An 18,687-nucleotide genomic window follows, 5' to 3' on the forward strand; every position below is an offset into this window, starting at 1 on the left:
GGTAACTGGGCAGCTGGCCTGGGGCTCAGGTGGGCAGCTCTGGCAGCGCAGGTCTCAGGCGGGCGGGCACCTGGTGCGGGCAGCTCTGACAGCTGGCACGGGGATCAGGCAGCTGGCCAGCTGGGGCTGCACCAGGCACTCAAAAGGGGCCAAGAAAAATTATTTGTGCTTATTTTTAATTTTAAATAACATTTTTATATCAAGTTTGTGTTTATTTTAAATTACAAATTGAGTTTTTTGTTAAAAGTGGTTGGATGATGGTAAAGAAAAGGTGGGAGGGGTGAGGGTTTCTCAAAAGTCAAAAGTGGGGCATGATGCTGAAAAGTTTGGGAACCACTGGTCTAAGGTATGTACTGCCTTCCACTAACAAGTACGACAAAAGGAGCACGCACCAAAGAAACAGAACCATTCAGATTCTCAGGGGAAGAGGATGGATATGAATAAATTGGAATCTATTGAGATAAGTAATGATACTTCTCTCTGTATTGGCAAATATCAAAGTGCTTAGTATATTAACAGCATGATACATGTGGGGAAACAGGCACAGAGGAAGGACACGACCAACCTAAGCGACACAAGAGGCCAGTGGCAGAAACTAGCATTGAATCCGAGGTTCTTGAATTCCAGTCCAGCGTTCTGTCCACTTGGCTGCTGCATCCTTTCTTCAGAGAAAGTAACAACTAGTTACGTAACAATTATGGACACTTGTCTTCTTATCAGAAAAAAAAAATATTTATCACAGTGAACGCCAGCTCTTGGAACGGACGGACGTGAGAGCTGCCCCGATGAGGCTAACCCTACTGGCATTACTGACATGAAGAAAAGCAAAAATATATCTTGGACAGTAAAGAGGGTTCCCCCTACTGGTCTACCGACGAAAAGTGCTCTATAAAAGAACTACATCTTTTTGCCTCACCCCGAGCACACTTTTGAACATCGTCACAAAAGAGTGAGTTCCCAAGCACACAGAATTACCTATATGCATGTGTTGTGCCTATCAAGGTGTTTGGGCATCAACAGAATTACGTCTACAAATTCAGTCAGACGAATCTGTGTTCTCCACTTTCTCTTTACCTAGAATGTACAAAGAAAGGAATTTATCATTACTAACTCAGTAGCTGGGTTCTTCTGCAGAAATAGCTTTGTCTCTTCTCCGTGTATGTCCCAAAACACCGCTGTGGTCTTCATTAGCATACTTACTTCACTCTGTAGTGTTCCCAGAGGTGCAGCGGCTGTCAAAGCAGGTTTTGGAAGGGCCGATCTCCCACGTGTCCAGTGTTTTAGTCCCCTGGAGACTTTACAGCAATAGTGGGCAAACTGTGACCCACAGGCCACATGCAGCCACGGACCCCCGTCTACCACCCTCTCGCCATGTGCCTCTTATGCATGGGAAGACTGGAGTCCCACTCTTGCTACTCCTTCCCCTCTCTCCTGTCACTTCTGGAACACCACAACTCTGCTGATTTACTCTCTGTCCTCACCCCTCCTTCTCCCTTTCGCAGAATTCCAGCTCTAGGACGGAGGATAAAATGGGGATTTTCTCCTGCCCAAAGCTTTCACCACAATAACCCAGATTTAGCACTAAATTAATTATAAGTGAATGTTGCAACAACGTATTTACTACCTATTGTAACAGCATTCAAACATACACATGTACATATCCTTTGCTCAGCCAGTTACTGTTCAAGCTTTCTGACTGGCTGAGTCTGGGGCCAGGAATCAATGGAAAACAAGTGGCAACCCTACCCTGTAACAAACAATCTTACAGCCTCCAAGTCCCTTCCAGCTCCACACCACTATAACACATCCAGAAAGCGATTTCAAGCAAACTTTATGTAAAATTGAGTATCAGAAGGGTGGAAGATGTTTTGGAGGGGCAAAATAGGCAGTCAATTGAAAAGTGTCGTAAATGGCATCTGACATATGGCGGGTGTGGTAAGTCCCTATGTAGCGCAGCTATCCTGTCTCATCAGCTTGGTCAAAAATGGAGGTTATTTATTGTAACTGGAGGCTCGTCAAGCCATGCGGCCCCTATTTGCATTCCATGTGGAATGGGGAATAGCCATGCTTGCCATGTGCCTGAATCTGGAAATTCTTCCGAGTAGCATCTGCATGTGTAGTAGCTTTCCTCCTGCTCCTGAGCAAGGCTGTAAGAGGCTGTGTGGCCCTGTGCTTCTCCAGTTCCTCTTAACACAATTTGACAGGGTCCAAAGCAGAAGGGAAGGAGGGTGTGTAGGTCAATACAAATAGGAACAACATTTCTCCAAGAACGTCCAGTTACAGCAAGTAACTACCATTCTTCATTGAGTGCAGGTCCCCATCTTATTCCACATGTGGGTGACTGGCAAGCGGTGTTCAGAGTGGCGGCAGGCACAGGGAAGTTGGTAGCAGACATGCATGTAGGACTGCCACTCCTACAGATACATCCCCAGCCACAGCCTGAGTTACAGCATCGTCTGCTATGAATGCGTACAAAGCATTCCAAGCTGCCATTCTACAGACGTCCTGCTGCAGAATGTCTGATAAGCATGCCTTAACACAGCATTTCCCACAGTGTGGTACATGTGCCACTGGTAGTACCTGAAAAGACTTCAAGGGGTACACAGCAAAAAATAAATTAGGAAACATCAGGAGATAAGCACTGGAGCAGCGCTGCGGGAGGGGGAACACCAATAAGCCTGACGTCCCAAAAGGGGTAAGCAAATGTTTTAAGTTTGGGAAACACTGTTCTAGGGAAACCAGCACTGAATTGTGGGATCACATCACCTTGAAGGTGTGGGATGAAGAGCCCCGGCTTCAGAATTTTTGGAGGCATAAAGCCACCTTCCTGGAACTGTGTGCTGCGTTGGCCCAAGAACTGCAGGGCAAGGACACCAGAGTGAGAGCTGCCCCCTTGGTGGAGAAGCATGTGCCAACTGCTGCTTGGAAGCTTGTGACTACCAACTGCTCCTGGTCAGTGGCAAACCAGGTTGGAGTGGGGAAGCTGACTGTTGAAGCTGTACTGTGCAGGGCAATAAATAGCATTCTGATCCACAGGACCACGACTCTGGGAAAGGCGCATGACAGAGCAGCTGAATTTACAGACATGGGATTTCCCAGCTGGACAGCACAGCTGGCACACACACATTCCAATTTTAGCACCAGCCCACCTTGTCACAAAGCGCATCACCTGGAAGGTGTAGTTCTCCATGGTGTTACTAGTGCTTGTGGATCGCTGTGGGCATTTCACAGACACCAGCACAGGGTGGTCTGGAAAGGTGTACAATACACACATCTTCAGGAACACCAGCCTGTACAGAGAGCTGCAACTGGCTTTCTTTCCAGACCACAAGATTACAGTGGGGGGGGGGGGGGCGGGGGGATGCAGAAATTCCCATATTGATCATGAGAGACATGGCTTATCCAGTGGAGCCTGGCTCACGAAACTTACATAGGACAGCAATAAGAAGCAGGTCAACAAGAGGCTGAGTAGGTGCCACAAGCCAGCTGAATTTGCTTTTGGGAGCTGAAAGGCACGCTGGCATCACCTTTATGGAAGCTTAGCATGTAGGTCCATCCATCACCATAAAAGTTGTATGAGGGGGTGGAATGAAGGAGAAATGGAGAAGTCCTAGAAAGTGGAAAGGAACGGGGGGTGGGCTGGGGTGGGGAGAGGGCATGGTACAGGCTCATGCATGTGCCACAGTGGAGGTTGAGCCTGGATCTGCTCTGTCTGAAGCATTATTAAAGGCTTGAGAATCTGTTTGTGCCTCCATTAATTTTATCACGTGCTCAGTTGTGTCCCTAGCAAACCATGCCCTTTTCCGTCCTGCCTTCGGCTTCCCAACATGCCTTGTGTTCCCTTTTCTCTGTAGTGGAGCACTGCTGTACCTCTTGTAATATCCCTCTTGTAATTGTAATCTTGTAATATACCTCTTTCTCATCTGGCAGAGTTCGTCAGTAGGGGTGCCTGGGTGTTCCCAAAGACCACATCTGGTCAAGCACAGGGGACAATGTACAGAACTGGGATTGTTAAATACAAGCAGAGCATTGAAACGTTTCAGTTATATGCACCTTTTGCAACATACCAATTACTTTTTCGCTGACCTTTGCCAGGCACGCGTCTCTGCAAATACCCAAAGCACAATGAGTGTTGGCTGGGGAGAGTGGGTTGCACGTAGACAAAGGAACACACGGTCTTTGCGAGGGTTGCAGAGCAGTATTCTAGGAAACAAATTCTAAAATTCTACCACCCTTTTCCTCACAGACAGGGATCGTTCTAGCAGACATCTCACTGGCGAGGGTAAACAGGGAAACCAGAGTACATCTATTCTGCGTTTTTGGGTTCCACCCTGCTCTCCATGCAGCTCACCAGCAGTGTTCTTTGTAAGCTGGGTGCTTGCATAGTTGCTCAGGAGAGATTCAAATGCCACCTAGTTGATTAGCAGAGTGCCCCAAACTAGCTTTTTGGTCCTACTGTTAGTGCACATTTGCATATGCCTCAGTGTACATAGAAAAATTTATTCTGCACACAGATGGAAACCATTGCGTAGAGGGACCATGTGTTGTTTGGTCCCTGCACAAGTGATTGCAGAATGATGCGGGGATCATGTCTCACAATGGGGGAAGGAAGAAAGCTGCACGGCTGTCAAACCTGCAGCAGAGGATTAATGAGCACCTCCAGAAACTTTCCTTGAGATTGCTCTGGAGGATTCCCCCAGGAAACCTGCAGCTCACAGAAGCACAGCCAGCTTCTCTCATTTTTATAGTCTAAACCCACCTCCGCACTGCGCAAACACCTGTTCTTTACACATCTAGACCCACACATACATTATATATCTGCTGCTCCCAAAACAAAGCTCTGAGGAAAAAAAAAGACTGTTTCAAAAGCCTCCATGCCACATTGTCCCACGGTACAGAGAGGAGAGAAATGCCACTCAACTTTACACCCCGTTTAAATGTTATTTTATTAAATATCTTCAGTTGAAGGTTTCATTGTAACAAAGCTATGAAGGGTCTACCAACATTCAGACCAAACAAACACTAGCTAACTTTAATTATTTCTATATCATGCAAAAATTCTGCATCAAACGCCTTCCATTTCCTTTTTAAAACATGATATTTATAATATATATTATATAGATGCTCATATTAGCCCTGTAAGAGAACATTAAGAATGCTAAAGGTGTACAGCTATGTCTGATAATGGCCATACCAAGCTAAGGTTCTCATTAACTTAAAAGAATAAACAGAGAGCTTGCCTCTAAGACTGTGCAAAATCAAAACCCATCCTTTTTTTTGTTTGTTTTGTTTTCTCTGAAGGATGCAGTTACTAAATACAGAGGGTCTCTATTAGTCATTAATAATCATCAGGTAAAGAGGCAAGGAAAGATCAGACCTAAAGAAGGCATGCATAATTTTTTGTATTTCTCTTTTAAAAACTGCATAACTGTAATGTCCTGTGCGCTGTCTGCGTGGCTTTAAAAAACGGGACTAAAATATCAAAGCTTTTCCTCTCTTCCCGACGCTCAAGCTTAGGGCCCCCCTAAAAGCGTTCCAAAACCATAAGACAGTGTTCACCCTCTCCTGGCTCAGTCCCCATTCCACCCACACATATGGTTGGCAGGAACTCTGGGAAACGTGAATGGCCTTTCCCTGAACCCGGGAGTAGTTGCTCTAATTGTGGGGTGGGATTGACCTTGGAGTCTTCATTTAAAGGGGAATGGAGGGATTTCCGCAGCAAGGCAGTAGCGCCACTCAGCAACTCGGCTTCCAGGCACGTCCCATCATTCAATGGCTGAACAAATATCAAGATCTAATTGAGCTCTCCTTTCGCCTCAGAATCCCTTACAGTGCTCCTGCCCTTGAAACAAACCCTCTGCTCGGTCCCCCTGGAGTGTAAAGCTAACACTTGAACTAAAAGCTCATCCCAGTATCCTACAATAACGACCAGCTCCCTGCCCGCCTCTTGATCAGCCCACAGAACTCGTGGGGCTGCTGCTTGGTGCTAAAAAAGAGTCTAGCGAAAAGGCCTTTTGCTTCTCTGGGTCAGGATTAATTCATGACAAGCCAACAAATAATTCACCATGCCCCTCCTAGCAAACAAAAGAAACTGACAGCATCCCCCAGCACAGGAAGGTAGGATGGTGAGTTTGCCTTGAGGACAAGCATCAGAGGGCCTGCTTTTCTCCTGTTTATCATGAGGCCAGCAGGTCTCTGCCTACAGTTTGCTGTGACTCTGCGCAGACAGTTGTATAAGTTACAATATTACCATGAAGAAACAGAAAAGCTATGCAGAAGAATACCAGGACCATGACATTTACAAACATACGCGGGGAGGGGAGAAGCACCTGCCCTCAGGTGTTGGCTCCCCTGCTGTTTCACCAGAGAACAACAACAAAATCAAATGAAGCCGGTGAGCCCCTTAATTCTATAGGTGCCTGTATTTCAGTATAGAACACACACATTAATGATGCATCATCTAGAGGTGGATGCATGAGTCTTCATGAAAGAACATAACACTAGTTTTTTCATATGCTTCCTAAGGAACATGTGTTCTGCAGCACTGTGGATCCCAGCTATACGCTACGAGAAAAAGAAAGCAACAAAAGAAAATCCCATGTGTGTACCCTTTTCAGCTAAAACCTTTGCTCTTAATGCTCCTTTTTGTCAGCTGGCTGCAAACTTTCCTGTCTGGCCAATGAAGGGCCACTTCTAAAACCAGGATCTTTCAAGAGCAAGCTCCTATTTATAATTTTATTTAAATCCTTTTTTATAGTCCACTGTTCCAGCCGTGGTTTTCACTCCACGTCCCTTCTTGGTTTTAGGACGTCTCAGAGTGAGCTCCTGCAGGGTCCACACCGTTCTGAAGACTTAAGAAGAAACTTGGGCTGAAGTCAGTCTCCTGGTCATTGGGAAAGGAAGAAGCGTCAGTCCTCCACCTCGCCCTCCCATTCTTCATACAGGCCCCGCTAGGATCTCCACATCGCCGCTTGCTGATCAAAGTCACAGCACAGCCTGAATGCAGTGTTAGCTTCCACTTTGCCTCCGTGGAGCAGAGTTCAGCAATCCGCTGCTCAAGCTGCCTCCTCTTCCTCCTCACTCGTGCTCTCTCGCCTTCGCTTTTGCTTTCCCCCTTACAAGGTTTCCGAAAGATGCTCCAGTTGATGCCATTTCGTCAGCCCTGAGGGAGGGTTGTTGGATAGTCTGTCATATATCTATCATTACTCCTACTCATTCTATTGTTTTCATACAAACAACATGTCTCTTTGAGACTTAAAAAACCCCTCCGTACAGCAGAAAGACACTATGGATCCATGGGAAAGGGACAGGCGGCAGTGCCCACAGCAGCAGATGCATGCAGGGCTTCGTGCATTTGGCTGCTGCCGGTTCGGAATTTGGATTTTTTTTTTTTAATTAAACGTCAAAACGGACATGACCGTCGCTGTGACTTGGGCACTCCAGAGCTGCTGCTAAGAAGATATGGCCCTCCAGCTGAGTATCTCCACATCTGCTGCAACCAGGAGGTGGCAGAGTCCACCCAGAAAGGAGAGAAAAGAACAGGGTGGGAGAAGGAAGGGAAACAAAGCCAACAGTTAGTGGCACAATGTAAATCAAAATTGGCCCACGGCATGCCAGGCGGGGAGAAAACGCCAGAGTACAAGAGAAAGGAACATCTTGCCACACGTAGCATGCACCGGCTCTGGGCTGGGAAGCAGCACCCTGGCAGTGCACCGGGATGGGGCCCCTCCCTCCTACCCCTTAGACTCCAGGCTGGGAGGGTGAATCTCCTCTGGTCCAACACCATTGCTGCAGCAGCTGCTCTGCGAGGGGCCCAGCCTTGACAGAGGGATGCTTACACAACGCTTTCGAGGGGAAGAGGAAGCGAGAGGGGGCAGCTGGGAAGCAACTGCCTAACTAGACCAGACCAAACCTGGGAACCTGTGAAACGAAGCCCAGTCCCACCCTCTTCCTTCCGAGGAGGGTGCAAGACAACCCCAGGTGCGTGGTTATGGAATGAGCTGCATGGAGGGAAAGCTGCTTCCTCACTTCAACTTACGGGTGGGCTCCTACCCTGGCAGAGGTGGGTTTATTGCTCTCTGTCCCCCCGGGTTTCTTTTTCTTCTTATCTAATGTAGCGTTGGATGAACCTTGCACCTATATAAACCATCAGCCTTTTCCTGGGTCTTGCTAAGCTGGTGGCCACAGTGATGCCTCGTGGCAGCAGATTCCCCAGGGTGTGCAGTGCTATAGCTGGGGTTCCAGTCAGCACTTCCAAACAAGCTGCTTTTCATCAGCCTCTCCTCATTGCTCTGCCAGCACATGGGTAGCGTCCAGACACACGCACGTTGGGTGGATGGGTGTGATCTGCCCCAGTCAGAGAGTCCCAGTCCTGCCTTCCCTATCCTGCAGTGAGTTACCTCTCCACTGGCTGGGCCAGACACCCACGTGACATGCCCTCACTATGGAGAAGGGCTGTGACTGCTCCCATGGCTTCCCTTTGCTTCCCCATCAGACAGGCAATTTTCTGCAGGGAAGCAAAGACATCTGCCCAGGACGTGAAGTGTGCATGCATGCCGTGGCGCAGAATTCCCCTCTTTCTCAAGCTTTGTCAGAATTCTTGTGGGCAACCCGCTGGGCCTGGTGACCTGTTACTCCTTACTCTGGCCAGTCTGCCTCAGCACATTCCGTTTGACTTCTCCGTCTCTGCTGGCACCTCTTCTGTGTTATCAGAACAGAGGAGGTGCAGGACGTGGCACATATCCCGGCATGAAACCTCATGCAAAGAAAGCATTTTGCTCCTCTGCAGTAGCCGTGTCCTTCTCATTTTCTCCCTAGTAATCCAGCATATCCACCAAAGCGCCTACAGCCTGTCCATTCTGATCTACTGAAATTGTTCTTACTTCTGTCTCTTTGGCTACTTGCGCTTCAGATTTCATCTCAGTCTTCCCAGTTCCCATCAAACCTTCTGCTCAGCATATTTATGCTCCCTTCCATTGTCTTCCTTACTGCCGAACTAGTCTAGAACACACCGAAGGTGAAACTATTCTTGACATTGGCCTTGTCCACACTAGGAAACTACTTTGATGTAATTGTGTTGCTCAGGGTTGTAAAAAATCCACATCTGCAAGTGAGGCAGTTAAACCAACCTAATCCCCAGTGCACATAGGTTTTTGAGTCCCGACTGGACAAGGTCCTGGCTGGGATGACTTAGTGGGGGTTGATCCTGCTTGAAGCAGGGGGCTGGACTAGATGACCTCCTGAGGTCCCTTCTAGCCCTATGATTCTGTGATTCTGTGTGATAGTGCTACGTCAACAGGAAAATTCTCCCCTCACCCTAGCTACCACCTCTCAGGAAAGTGGAGTAGCTACATCGAGAGGAGAACCTCTCTCACTGGTGTTGGTAGCTGGAGCAGTGCAGCTGTGCCACTGTAGCATTTAGAAGTGTAGAGCAGCCCTTCACCACAAGAAATACACAGGATTAGATTCAATAAATCACTGCAGTTGAGGGACTAGTAACAGTGAACACAGTACAATGAAGTTCATCATCTTCTCAGGAAAAAAATCATACTTCCCCAGGTGACACTCCAGCCCACAAAAGGGAGAAATCCAAGCAAACAGATTCTAACATTAGGAAGCTTACATCCTTGGGCTCAGCATGACAGCTTCATAGGCACACAAAACAAAGAATGGAGAAGGCATGCAGACACCTCAAGACAAGGGAAAGCAAGGAAATAAGTAAACCAGCATGGCTACATGAAGAATATCTGAGCCAAACTGGCATCCTGTCCAATCAGCTGCTCCTAGAAGCAATTGTTTGATGGTGTCAAGCAACTGAGGAGTCAAACCTTGCTGCACTGTGATATTTGATCATATTGCACATGGCTAATTTAAGCCCCCCAGTATTACCATTTCATTCGCTTGATTTGCCTTTGATCTCTCTCTCAGCACATTAAAAATGCTTCTGCTGATTAGAGGACCAGTATTAAGACGCCACGAATATATTTGTATTCTTATGGCTGGGGATTTGTACCCTCATAGATGGTAGTTTAAGGGTTTCTCTACTTTGGCACTGCCTCGCTAAAACCCTAGGGAATTGTTAAGCTCTGAAGCAACTTCCCCACCTACTTCTCCAACCACGCCTGCCCTCTCCTGTACTGTTTACAGCCAGGTGTAAGCACAGCGCACTGAACGAGCCTCCACTCATGCTCCAGGACCCCTTCACATTCCTGCCAAGCAGCCTCATTCACATACGTTCACTTTGTTCCTCATTGCTGTGCGGACATTTAGAGTTTGCAGGGGGTCTGGATACCTCCCAGTAGAGCCTTATCAAACGCTAGGCCACGAAAAGCTCACCACAGACTATGACATTTGGTCTCTTGCTGTGAAACCTGGTTTTACTCAATGTGATACAGATCTCACAGGGGCAGACCAGTTTCTCAACTGGGAGTCCTACCCACACTTCTGCGCTGCTGCCTTCCGAGCTGGTTGGCCGGAGCGCAGCAGCTATCGCTGGGCAGCCAGCTCAGCAGCAGGAAAAGTAAGGGTGGCAATGCCATACCGTGTCACCCCTACTTCTGCTGCTGCTGCCTTGTGATCTGGGCAGTCAGAGAGCGGCGGCTCCTGACACAGGGCCCAGCTGTGCAGACGACAGCACAGAAATAGGAGCGACAGTACCGTAGCATGCCATCCTTGCTCTCGTGCTGCATTTTGCAGTGGCTCTGCCTTCAGAGCTGGGCTCCTTGCCAGCAGCTGGCATTCTCCAGCTGCCCAGCTCTGAAGACAACACCTCCACCTGCAGCAACACAGAAAGAAGGAGAGAAGTTTCACAAACCACCTGCAATATCCTTGCAACCACCCCAACACATTTTTTTGGGTCAGGACACCCTACAATTACCGCGTTGTGACATTGAAATAATTAAATTTACTATTTTTAAAATCCTATGTCTGTGAAATGAACCCAATGGACCAGGAATTTGGTAGGGCCTAGTTATTTGTATTCAACAGCTCAGTCTAAACACCCCATCACTTTCCTGCAAATGTACCTCTTGGATTTCAACTTGGCCTTCCCTGTTCATCTAATTTCCAGCTGCCCTTCCTCCACTCCTTGCCTACACGTGACTGGCATGGCCAGAAAAAAGCTGTGTGTGACTCAGTTGCTCATCAGTCAGTTCTCCTCCCATTCGTACTTTAAATAATCTCCCAAGATTGCCCGGAAGTGGGACCTACATGCACCCCAGGACCAGGGAGGTGGCGTGCAGCCCAGTACACCCATGAACTTGCCCCCATCCCTGCCCCAGAGCCAGGCGTATGCCTCCCTCTGTGGTCCAACACCACCATACACAGCCTGAGCCTAGCACCGTGGGGAGGCTGACCCAGCCTCATTGTGTCCTTGGAGGGGGCTGTAGCACTCTGAACCCATGGCCTGGGGTTTGCTTGCAGCATGCGACTCTCCTCTGCCAACCGAGTAAGCCCAGCACCTCCATATGGCAGACCTGGGGCACAGAGAGGGTGTGAGGCTCTCTGGCCTGCCGGGCTGAGGGAAACTTTTCACTCTTGTAGCCCCTCTCTGCTTGCAGCCAGCTCGTAAAGCCCCATCCCTCAGACAGCAGCCATGCCACGTTCTGGGCTTCTGCCACCTCACAGCCACAGACGGCAGCCCTGGTCCATGGCACGTCACCAGCCCACCCCCCGCTGGCCGGTACCTGTGTTTGAGCCTCACTGGAGCGGAGCAGCAGGGGCCCCTGAGCAGTGATAGTGGACGTTCAGCCACTTGCCGTCACGGCGGTGCCAGACGCGGGTCTCCTCAGACTGCGTGGTGCGGGGCCGGCCCTGGCCGTCGATGTACTGCGTCAGGCGGATGTAGGCGATGCAGGCAGCATCGTCGCCGATGACGTGGACGTGAGGGTTCAGGATGGTGGTGTGGATAGGTTTGCTGTTCTTGGACAGTACTGGGGGCCGGGGGGGGGGACAAAATGCAAAACCATCAGCGCCCTGTGCTCAGCAAGGGGAACAAGGCCCCACACACCACTACATCGACCGCTCCTGTTTCCTCCCCCATCCACCTGCACCCCGAGTCACAGCACCCCCTGCTCCCAACCCTCCCTGGGCAGAACCACAGCCGCCTCCTGCGCCACGCCCCCCTCGTTCCCTGACCTTCAGCTTCCGTTTGCCCTGCAGAGCATACCTCCCACACTTCGGGTGTCGGAGCTGCCTCTGCCCCAGGAGCAGGGCTGTTCTCAGGCCCAGGACGTTACCTGTACCTCGGTCATCAGAAAGAGCCCTGCGAGGTCAGCCAGCAGGCTTTGGGGAGCAACAGGCGCCGCAGGGCTGCCACGCAGCCAGCAAGGCACCAGGCCCCCTTCACCCCACAAGCCAAGGCATCGTGTGCGTTCAGGGGCCCTGTCCTCACCTCGGTCACCTGCAGCAGCTCAGGGCAGCAGCTCACTTCCCTGGCTCCCGGCTGTGGTGACTCTTGGGGGAAGGGTGAGGATAGGAAGCCACAGGGGGTTACGGAAGGGAAGGACAACCCCACCCAAGAGCGTTTGCTCCCAAAGGGCTTCCTGGGAGGTTGGGATCTGATTCAGGCACGTGAGACCTCTGCTGGGAGAAGCTCTGGGAGCCGCCCTGCAAAGTTACGTCTTGGCCTGCGTGACAGGCAGCGTCCCTCCAGCTGGGCAGGGCTCCCCAGCTGAGCTTTCCCACCTACAATGTGCACGTGGCACTTTACACCAGCCCAGCTGCACTCCCAGGGTGACGAGCAATAAGACAGCCAGGATCCTCGCTGAGGGACCAGAGGAAGTGCTGGATCTGAATGGCCTCTCCCAGCTGACATGCACTGAACCCTGGTGTCTGCTACAGCCTCAGAGGACTGCAGCCATGTCCCATGACAGGTGCAAAGACATGTGCCAGGGGGCTGCTGGCACTGCCAATCTCTGCCCACTCACAGTTCTCAAAGTAAAACTTGTGGAAATCCATCCCCTCGACCAGGTTCCCCAGGGCTTCGGGCTCAAACGAGGTCAGGCCTGGGTCGCAGATCTTTCTGCAAAGACAAAGGAATCCATTTGCCCCGGGGATTGAACCCCTCTGAAGGCTGCTGACCTTTCATGGACTAGCCTCAAAGGCAGGGGCTTTTCTTTGCCCTGCTGCTAGCTCCTGAGGCTTATCAGAGATGCCACTTGCCTGGAGTGCAGACCCCATGCTGACTACTGGAGCTGGCATGCTTCCTTCTGCTCCGAGATCTAGCCAAGCACGTATCGCAGTTTGTCTCTTCACCCTACCTCTTCACATGTCCCACAATCGCCCCCCCGGCTCCCATGGCCTTGCGCACTGGGCTTCCAGCTGTGCGCCTTTATCCCTCTCCCTTTCAGCTGCCTGGTAGCTGCCTTGCTCCTGGTCCCCAGTATTCATTCAAAGAGCCCCAGCTGCATTTGTCAGAGACCGAGGAATGACCTTCTGCCCCACTGCCCCAATGGCTCCCCACTGCCCTGGCCCCTGCATGACTCCCCTGGGCAGGGGCCATGCTGACTGTAGAAACTTAGCGCCCAGTGCCTCTGCACTCACGTGTACGCCTCGAAGTCTCCGTTGTTGATGGCTTCGATCAGCTGCTCCGTTATCTTAATGATCTCTTGCTTGCGCACTGCAGGCGAGAAGAAAAGGCAACTTGAGGGGGCACCTGCTGGGCCTGGGTGGAAGTGCGACAACACAGTGACTCCTGCTGGGCGATTTCCAGCACACCACTGATCTTCGTCTCACCAGAGGTGCGCCCGGCACCCCAGAGATGTGCGGCACTGGCAGCTGGCATTCGAGAGCCGGGGCTGGGGGCACGAGTGGGAACCCGGGGGGGTCATGGAGAAGGGCAATAAGGACAGCACCTCATTCGCGTTCTCCTCTCCTCGGTCGCTGCACCGGCCAGCACAAAGAAGAACTCAGAACCTGGTCCCAGCTGTCAGGAGGAAGCGCCGCCCCCTCCCCTGGAGCTCCCTGGATAAGAGCAGCCAGCCCAAACCATCCCTTGGTCATTCACCACTGCCCACTGGCAGCGCTCCCTAGGGGAGGACAGCCAATGCACCAGCAGGATGCATGTGGGACCATAGCCACAAACTGCGCAGAACAGACGGGCAGGCCTACGGCCCCATCCCCCACAGCAGCCTACACACGGCACACAGCTGCCGGTAACCGGCTCTAGGGCGGGCAGTCCCAGCACTTGACTCCCACTGCCTGTTCGCCCAGCTCTGCTCGGCCGACAGTCACGTGGCTGGAGCAGCTGCCTGGTGCGGTTCCAGTCCTCTCTGGCCAGCAGGCCTATTTTTTGCTGCCGGCTGCATCCAGCCCAGCTCCCATTGTCTTGTACCCTCACTGCTGATCTCACAGCACCAAACGCTGCAGCAAAGCCCGCGTGAAGAACGAGTGGTTACAGCTCTCAGTGCTCACTAGGACGCCTCCTCCCCGTGGACGCGCCAATCCCAGGGCTACACCTGCACACACCATACAAGCACATGCGTCTACATGTGCACCCCAGGACCTCCGAGAGCTGCCTCCCCGGGCGCTGGGTCAGAGACGGTAACCGAACTGCCAGCGCATCTGGACAGCTACACAAATAGAGAACTGAAGTCCTACTCCTCTCCCTAGTTCCCTGGCCTCTGCCAACACCCCGGCCCCAGGAGGGTGCAAAGGGCTTATCTTGGCTGGTGTGAGCAGTGATCACACCGAATTCTGACCTCCACTGAGGACGCACTGCTATGCAGCTCTCCACCAGCACATTTTGGCCTGAGCTGGTCAGGCTAAGGGAGCCCGTCCGGGCATTGGCACGGTGATGCTGTGCGCGCCTATGGGGCGGGAACTGGGTCAAGGTGGTGCCCTGGGTCTCACGGGACAGGAGACGAGGCTCCGTGAGCAGCTCTCTTCCCTGTGAGGACCAAAGGCAAAGGGGGATGCTCACCCTGCTCAGACAGTACAGATGAACTCAGCACCTCCAGGCGGAGCTGCAGGAGCTGGGGGCAGACTGAAGGACGGGGATGCGTGAAGAAGCTTAAAGCCACAAGAGCCGTAGGCCAGCTCATCTCAGAGGGTCTCCAGCTTAACACGTGGCACCACAATCGCTCCTTGCAGCAGACACGCAGCCAAGCCGCAACACTCGCTGTGCCATGGCGTTCACAGGGCACCCAGTGCCATCAGGTGGCAGGCGGTGTGTCCCTTTGCCCCGGGCAGGGTGGGAACCAGCATGGCCTCCCCTGCTTTCCCGTCTAGGAAGGGTAATTGGGGACAAGGGACAGCGGTCTCCTGATCCTCCCCCACCATTCCACGAGTGAGCCTGGGGCTGCCAGGGGAAGGGTCGCACAGCTGTGGTCTTCCCTGGCACTGCTCACCAGCAGCTCCACAGGGCAGCGGGGGGGGGGGGGGGGGACACAAGACCGTGACTAAGGCCCCACCCACGCGCCAACTTTTACCCGTGAAGCTTGTAGCCACTTCAGGACACGACCGGCTATAGACCAGGCTTGTGCGTGCACACACAGCACGACTCACACGCTGCTAGTGACCGCGTTCAACCGCGCCTGAGCCATGGGGCGGCACACACCCGTCTGCCCACAGCCAGGTCCCCGCACCAGTCTGCAGGGCGGGTTGGGCCAGCCTTCCTTCCACGGCACACGGCCCCACGTGCAGCTGGTGCTGCTCTGCGCACGTGTCCCCCAGCCCCTGCCGGGAGAGTGCGGGACCTGTGCAAGTGCAGACTGCGGCTGACCTGCAATGGGAGGAAGAGCTGGGTGGATGCGAACTGAGCCACGTTCCTCAGTATAACTGTGCCCCTATCCGGCTACCGGGGCACCGCTCTAGCTGTAGCGTGGAAGGGCAGCTGGCCCTCGAGCAGGGGCCAGGCGGACAGGGTGCGTAAGGGTGAAGAGGAGGGTAACAAGACATCGCGTATTGGTTGCACTACTCCACTACTGCTAGCCAGCCACTAACTTACACGCTGCGCTGTTAAGTACAAACGGAACTACGGGAGTTAGCAGAGGCTCCGACTGAGCGCTCACTAACTCCAGCGTCTGCCCTGGGCTGTCCCAGGCAAGAAGCTTCTCCTCACAAGACTGCGTGGCTGCAAAACAAATGCAAGCATTAAAATAATATTAAAAACCCAGACAACAGCAGAATGCAAAACAAAACCAACAAAGAAACACACCACACAGCCACACGGCCGCCTCCGGCCGCCCCAGCTTCGGACCTGGCTCCTGCCGTGCCACGTGGCAGGGGAAAACCCTTCGGAGCCCAGTGGAAAGAAATCCCACTGCTTCCAGAGGTTCAAAGCAGCCCTTCCTCTCTGGCCAGGGCCCCAGCAGCATGGGGAGGATGGGCAGGAGAGCCAAGCCGCCCCCAGCCTCATGCAGGAGGAGCAGGAGGGCAGGGCCTCAGCGCAGCACCACAGCTGGGGCCCACCGAGGGGGCAGTCGCGCAGGAAGGGGCAGAGCAGCTTGGGGTTAGGTTAACAGATCTGTTCCCTCCCCATGGCCGGAGGACAGCGTCCCTGTACTGCGCCAATGATGCCACCATGCTTCCAAAGGGGAGGCACAGCAGCAGCACCCAACGGGCTGACGGGGAGCTCTGCGAGGGGGCAGAGCGCAGCCGTAGCCTCCCACCTGTTACCAACAGAGAGCTCCATCCCCTCGTGTCACTACGCTGGGGGCCTGCTGGGTGGGCCGCAGGGCCAGGTAGTCAGACTGCCTGCTCCTATCTCTGCCGCCAGGTGCTACAGTGCTGGCAGAGTCGGGGAGTCCCGGGAGCACATGTGGTAACAAAGGATTTTCAGCTCTCATCCATGGAGGCACCAAGCTACAATGCAGACGCACTCTCACAGGGCAAGCCCCTCCAGCATCAGGGCTACACAAGAGCTCTGGGCACAGCGTAAGGAACAGGGAAGGAGTCTTCCAGCAGCCATAGCCCTACTCCTGGAGAAAGAGTGAGGCAGCTCACCCTACTGCCAGGTCTCTACACTCCCATGGCACCGTCAATCGGTGGAGCTCAAAGCTCATCTCAGGCAGGAAATAATTCAGTCTCACCAGTCCCACTGGTCCTATTTTACAATGGGGCAAACTGAGGCACGGGAGGTGAGGGGTCTCGTGCAAGGTCACCCAGCGAGTGCCACTGCAGAGAATGCCCTGGAATTGGGCGGCCCGAGGTTCCACTTTGCAGGGGCAACGGAGAGTTTCAGCAGATGAGGAGAGGGGAGATGGATTTAGTTATATGCTGAAGTGGTGGAAATGAAAACCTGCCCCCTGGAAGGGAACTGGGGAGAGGAGGCCACGGGAGGGTGGAGGGAGTGAGCGGGGGATGCTGTGGAGCGCTGCACCCCGGGACTTACTGGCTGAGAAACAGAGCGAAAGCTGGGAGTGCATGGACTCAGTCTGTGTTTTGCTCTCACTGTGCCTCCGTCCTTCAAGCACTGAGCTGCCGTCCCCGGCGGAGAGAGGGGGCACTAGCGTGGCAGGAGGCAGAACACAAAACAACAAAACACGCAGTTCAGTAAACCACACACGAGCAGGAAGGTGAACAATAACAAAACCACAACGCTGGCAACGGCCAGGAGCCCCCTGCAGGACAATGGCAAGTGCCCCCTGCCAACGCCTCACGGAGGTGCCACTGGCCAGGGGCCTAGAAGCTGTCTCCTGCTCCTCGCACGCCTGCCTCGTCTATCCCGGGCACACTTTCCCCTGGGGCCTGGCTGCACAAGGAGCCATGGAGCGCACCACCCCAACGAGAGGCGATGCACCACCATGGAAGGGGGATGAATGACCTCTTGGCTCGAGTGACACACGCGCTGTAAACAGGACGAGACACCCCCAGGGTGAGTGTGTGCGCGACAGAGAGCGGGGGGACCCCGTGGAGCCTCTTTGCTGGATCTCGACGTCAGGCTAGGGGAGGAGCGGAGTCAGGGTCAGTCAGAGGCTGAGCAGTGGCCCTCAGAGAAATAAGGGATAAAAGCACCAGCCTGAGCGGGGCGTAGCACCCACAGTAACAGCGCAAGCTCCTGGGCTCTCCTCACCACAGCCTCCTCTGCTCTTCCAGGACCAAAGAAAACACCCCACAGCTCCAGCAGCAAACAGCAGCTCTGAGTCGCAGCATCTCCTGCCCCTCCGGCCTTCGGGCCCTGCAGTGCTCGGCCTCTGCCAAGCACAAGCTGCTAACCCCGGTGGGCTTCGGCAAGAGGGCTCGGGCTTCCGGCTGGGGATGGACAGCTACTCAAGACGGATGTCCTACCTGGTTCCTGGCTCATGTCTCCAGGAATCAGAGGCTACCTTCTCTCCTGAGCCATCCAGTCCCCAGCCCCCACTAGCTTGGGCGAGAATGAGGACCACAGCGTTAGCACAGGAGGAGGCCAGGTCTCCCTTTGACCCTGGACCTGTATTAGAGCGTGTGTCCAGCCGGCCCTGCAATGTCTCCGAGCAGCAGCCAACCAGCCGTCCAGCTGCCCCACCTGGTATCAGCAAGAGCGGCCCCTTAGCCCGTGCGACGGAACAGCCTGTGGCTGTGCCTTCTGCTCCCCTCCCACCGCCCACCACCCCACGGAGAGACGGCTCCCACAGACAGCAGAGCCTCCTCCACCACCTCCCACTCCAGCAGAGCCGCCTCCACCTTCCTGCGAAAGGGGCAGTTGCTGAAATGCTGAAAGGAAAGACGGGACTCGGGCACAGGCAGGCCAGACTCCCGTCAGCCCGT

At 53.3% G+C, this 18,687-nt stretch overlaps 1 protein-coding gene across 10 annotated transcripts in view; it reads right to left on the reverse strand.

The window, feature by feature from the left end:
- Positions 1-513: 513 nt before the first annotated feature.
- Positions 514-18,687, reverse strand: part of CAMK2G (calcium/calmodulin dependent protein kinase II gamma) — a 147,984-nt gene continuing 129,810 nt past the window's right edge. For 3 of the 10 annotated variants that reach the window (XM_074999769.1, XM_074999774.1, XM_074999773.1), the window contains 6 exons: positions 17,333-17,446; positions 15,947-16,072; positions 13,543-13,618; positions 12,927-13,021; positions 11,685-11,930; positions 4,930-7,489 (listed from right to left, as the gene is read on the reverse strand). In XM_074999769.1, the coding sequence (XP_074855870.1) occupies positions 11,698-11,930; positions 12,927-13,021; positions 13,543-13,618; positions 15,947-16,072; positions 17,333-17,446 (644 nt within the window). In that variant the 3' untranslated portion in view covers positions 4,930-7,489; positions 11,685-11,697. Of the gene's footprint in view, positions 1,075-4,929; positions 7,493-11,684; positions 11,931-12,926; positions 13,022-13,542; positions 13,619-15,946; positions 16,073-17,332; positions 17,447-18,687 lie in introns of those variants that run through there. The other 7 variants (XM_074999776.1, XM_074999778.1, XM_074999777.1 and 4 more) reach the window with 5 other exon arrangements.

This window comes from Carettochelys insculpta, chromosome 7, assembly GCF_033958435.1.
Source record: "Carettochelys insculpta isolate YL-2023 chromosome 7, ASM3395843v1, whole genome shotgun sequence".
Classification (NCBI taxonomy): domain Eukaryota; kingdom Metazoa; phylum Chordata; order Testudines; family Carettochelyidae; genus Carettochelys; species Carettochelys insculpta.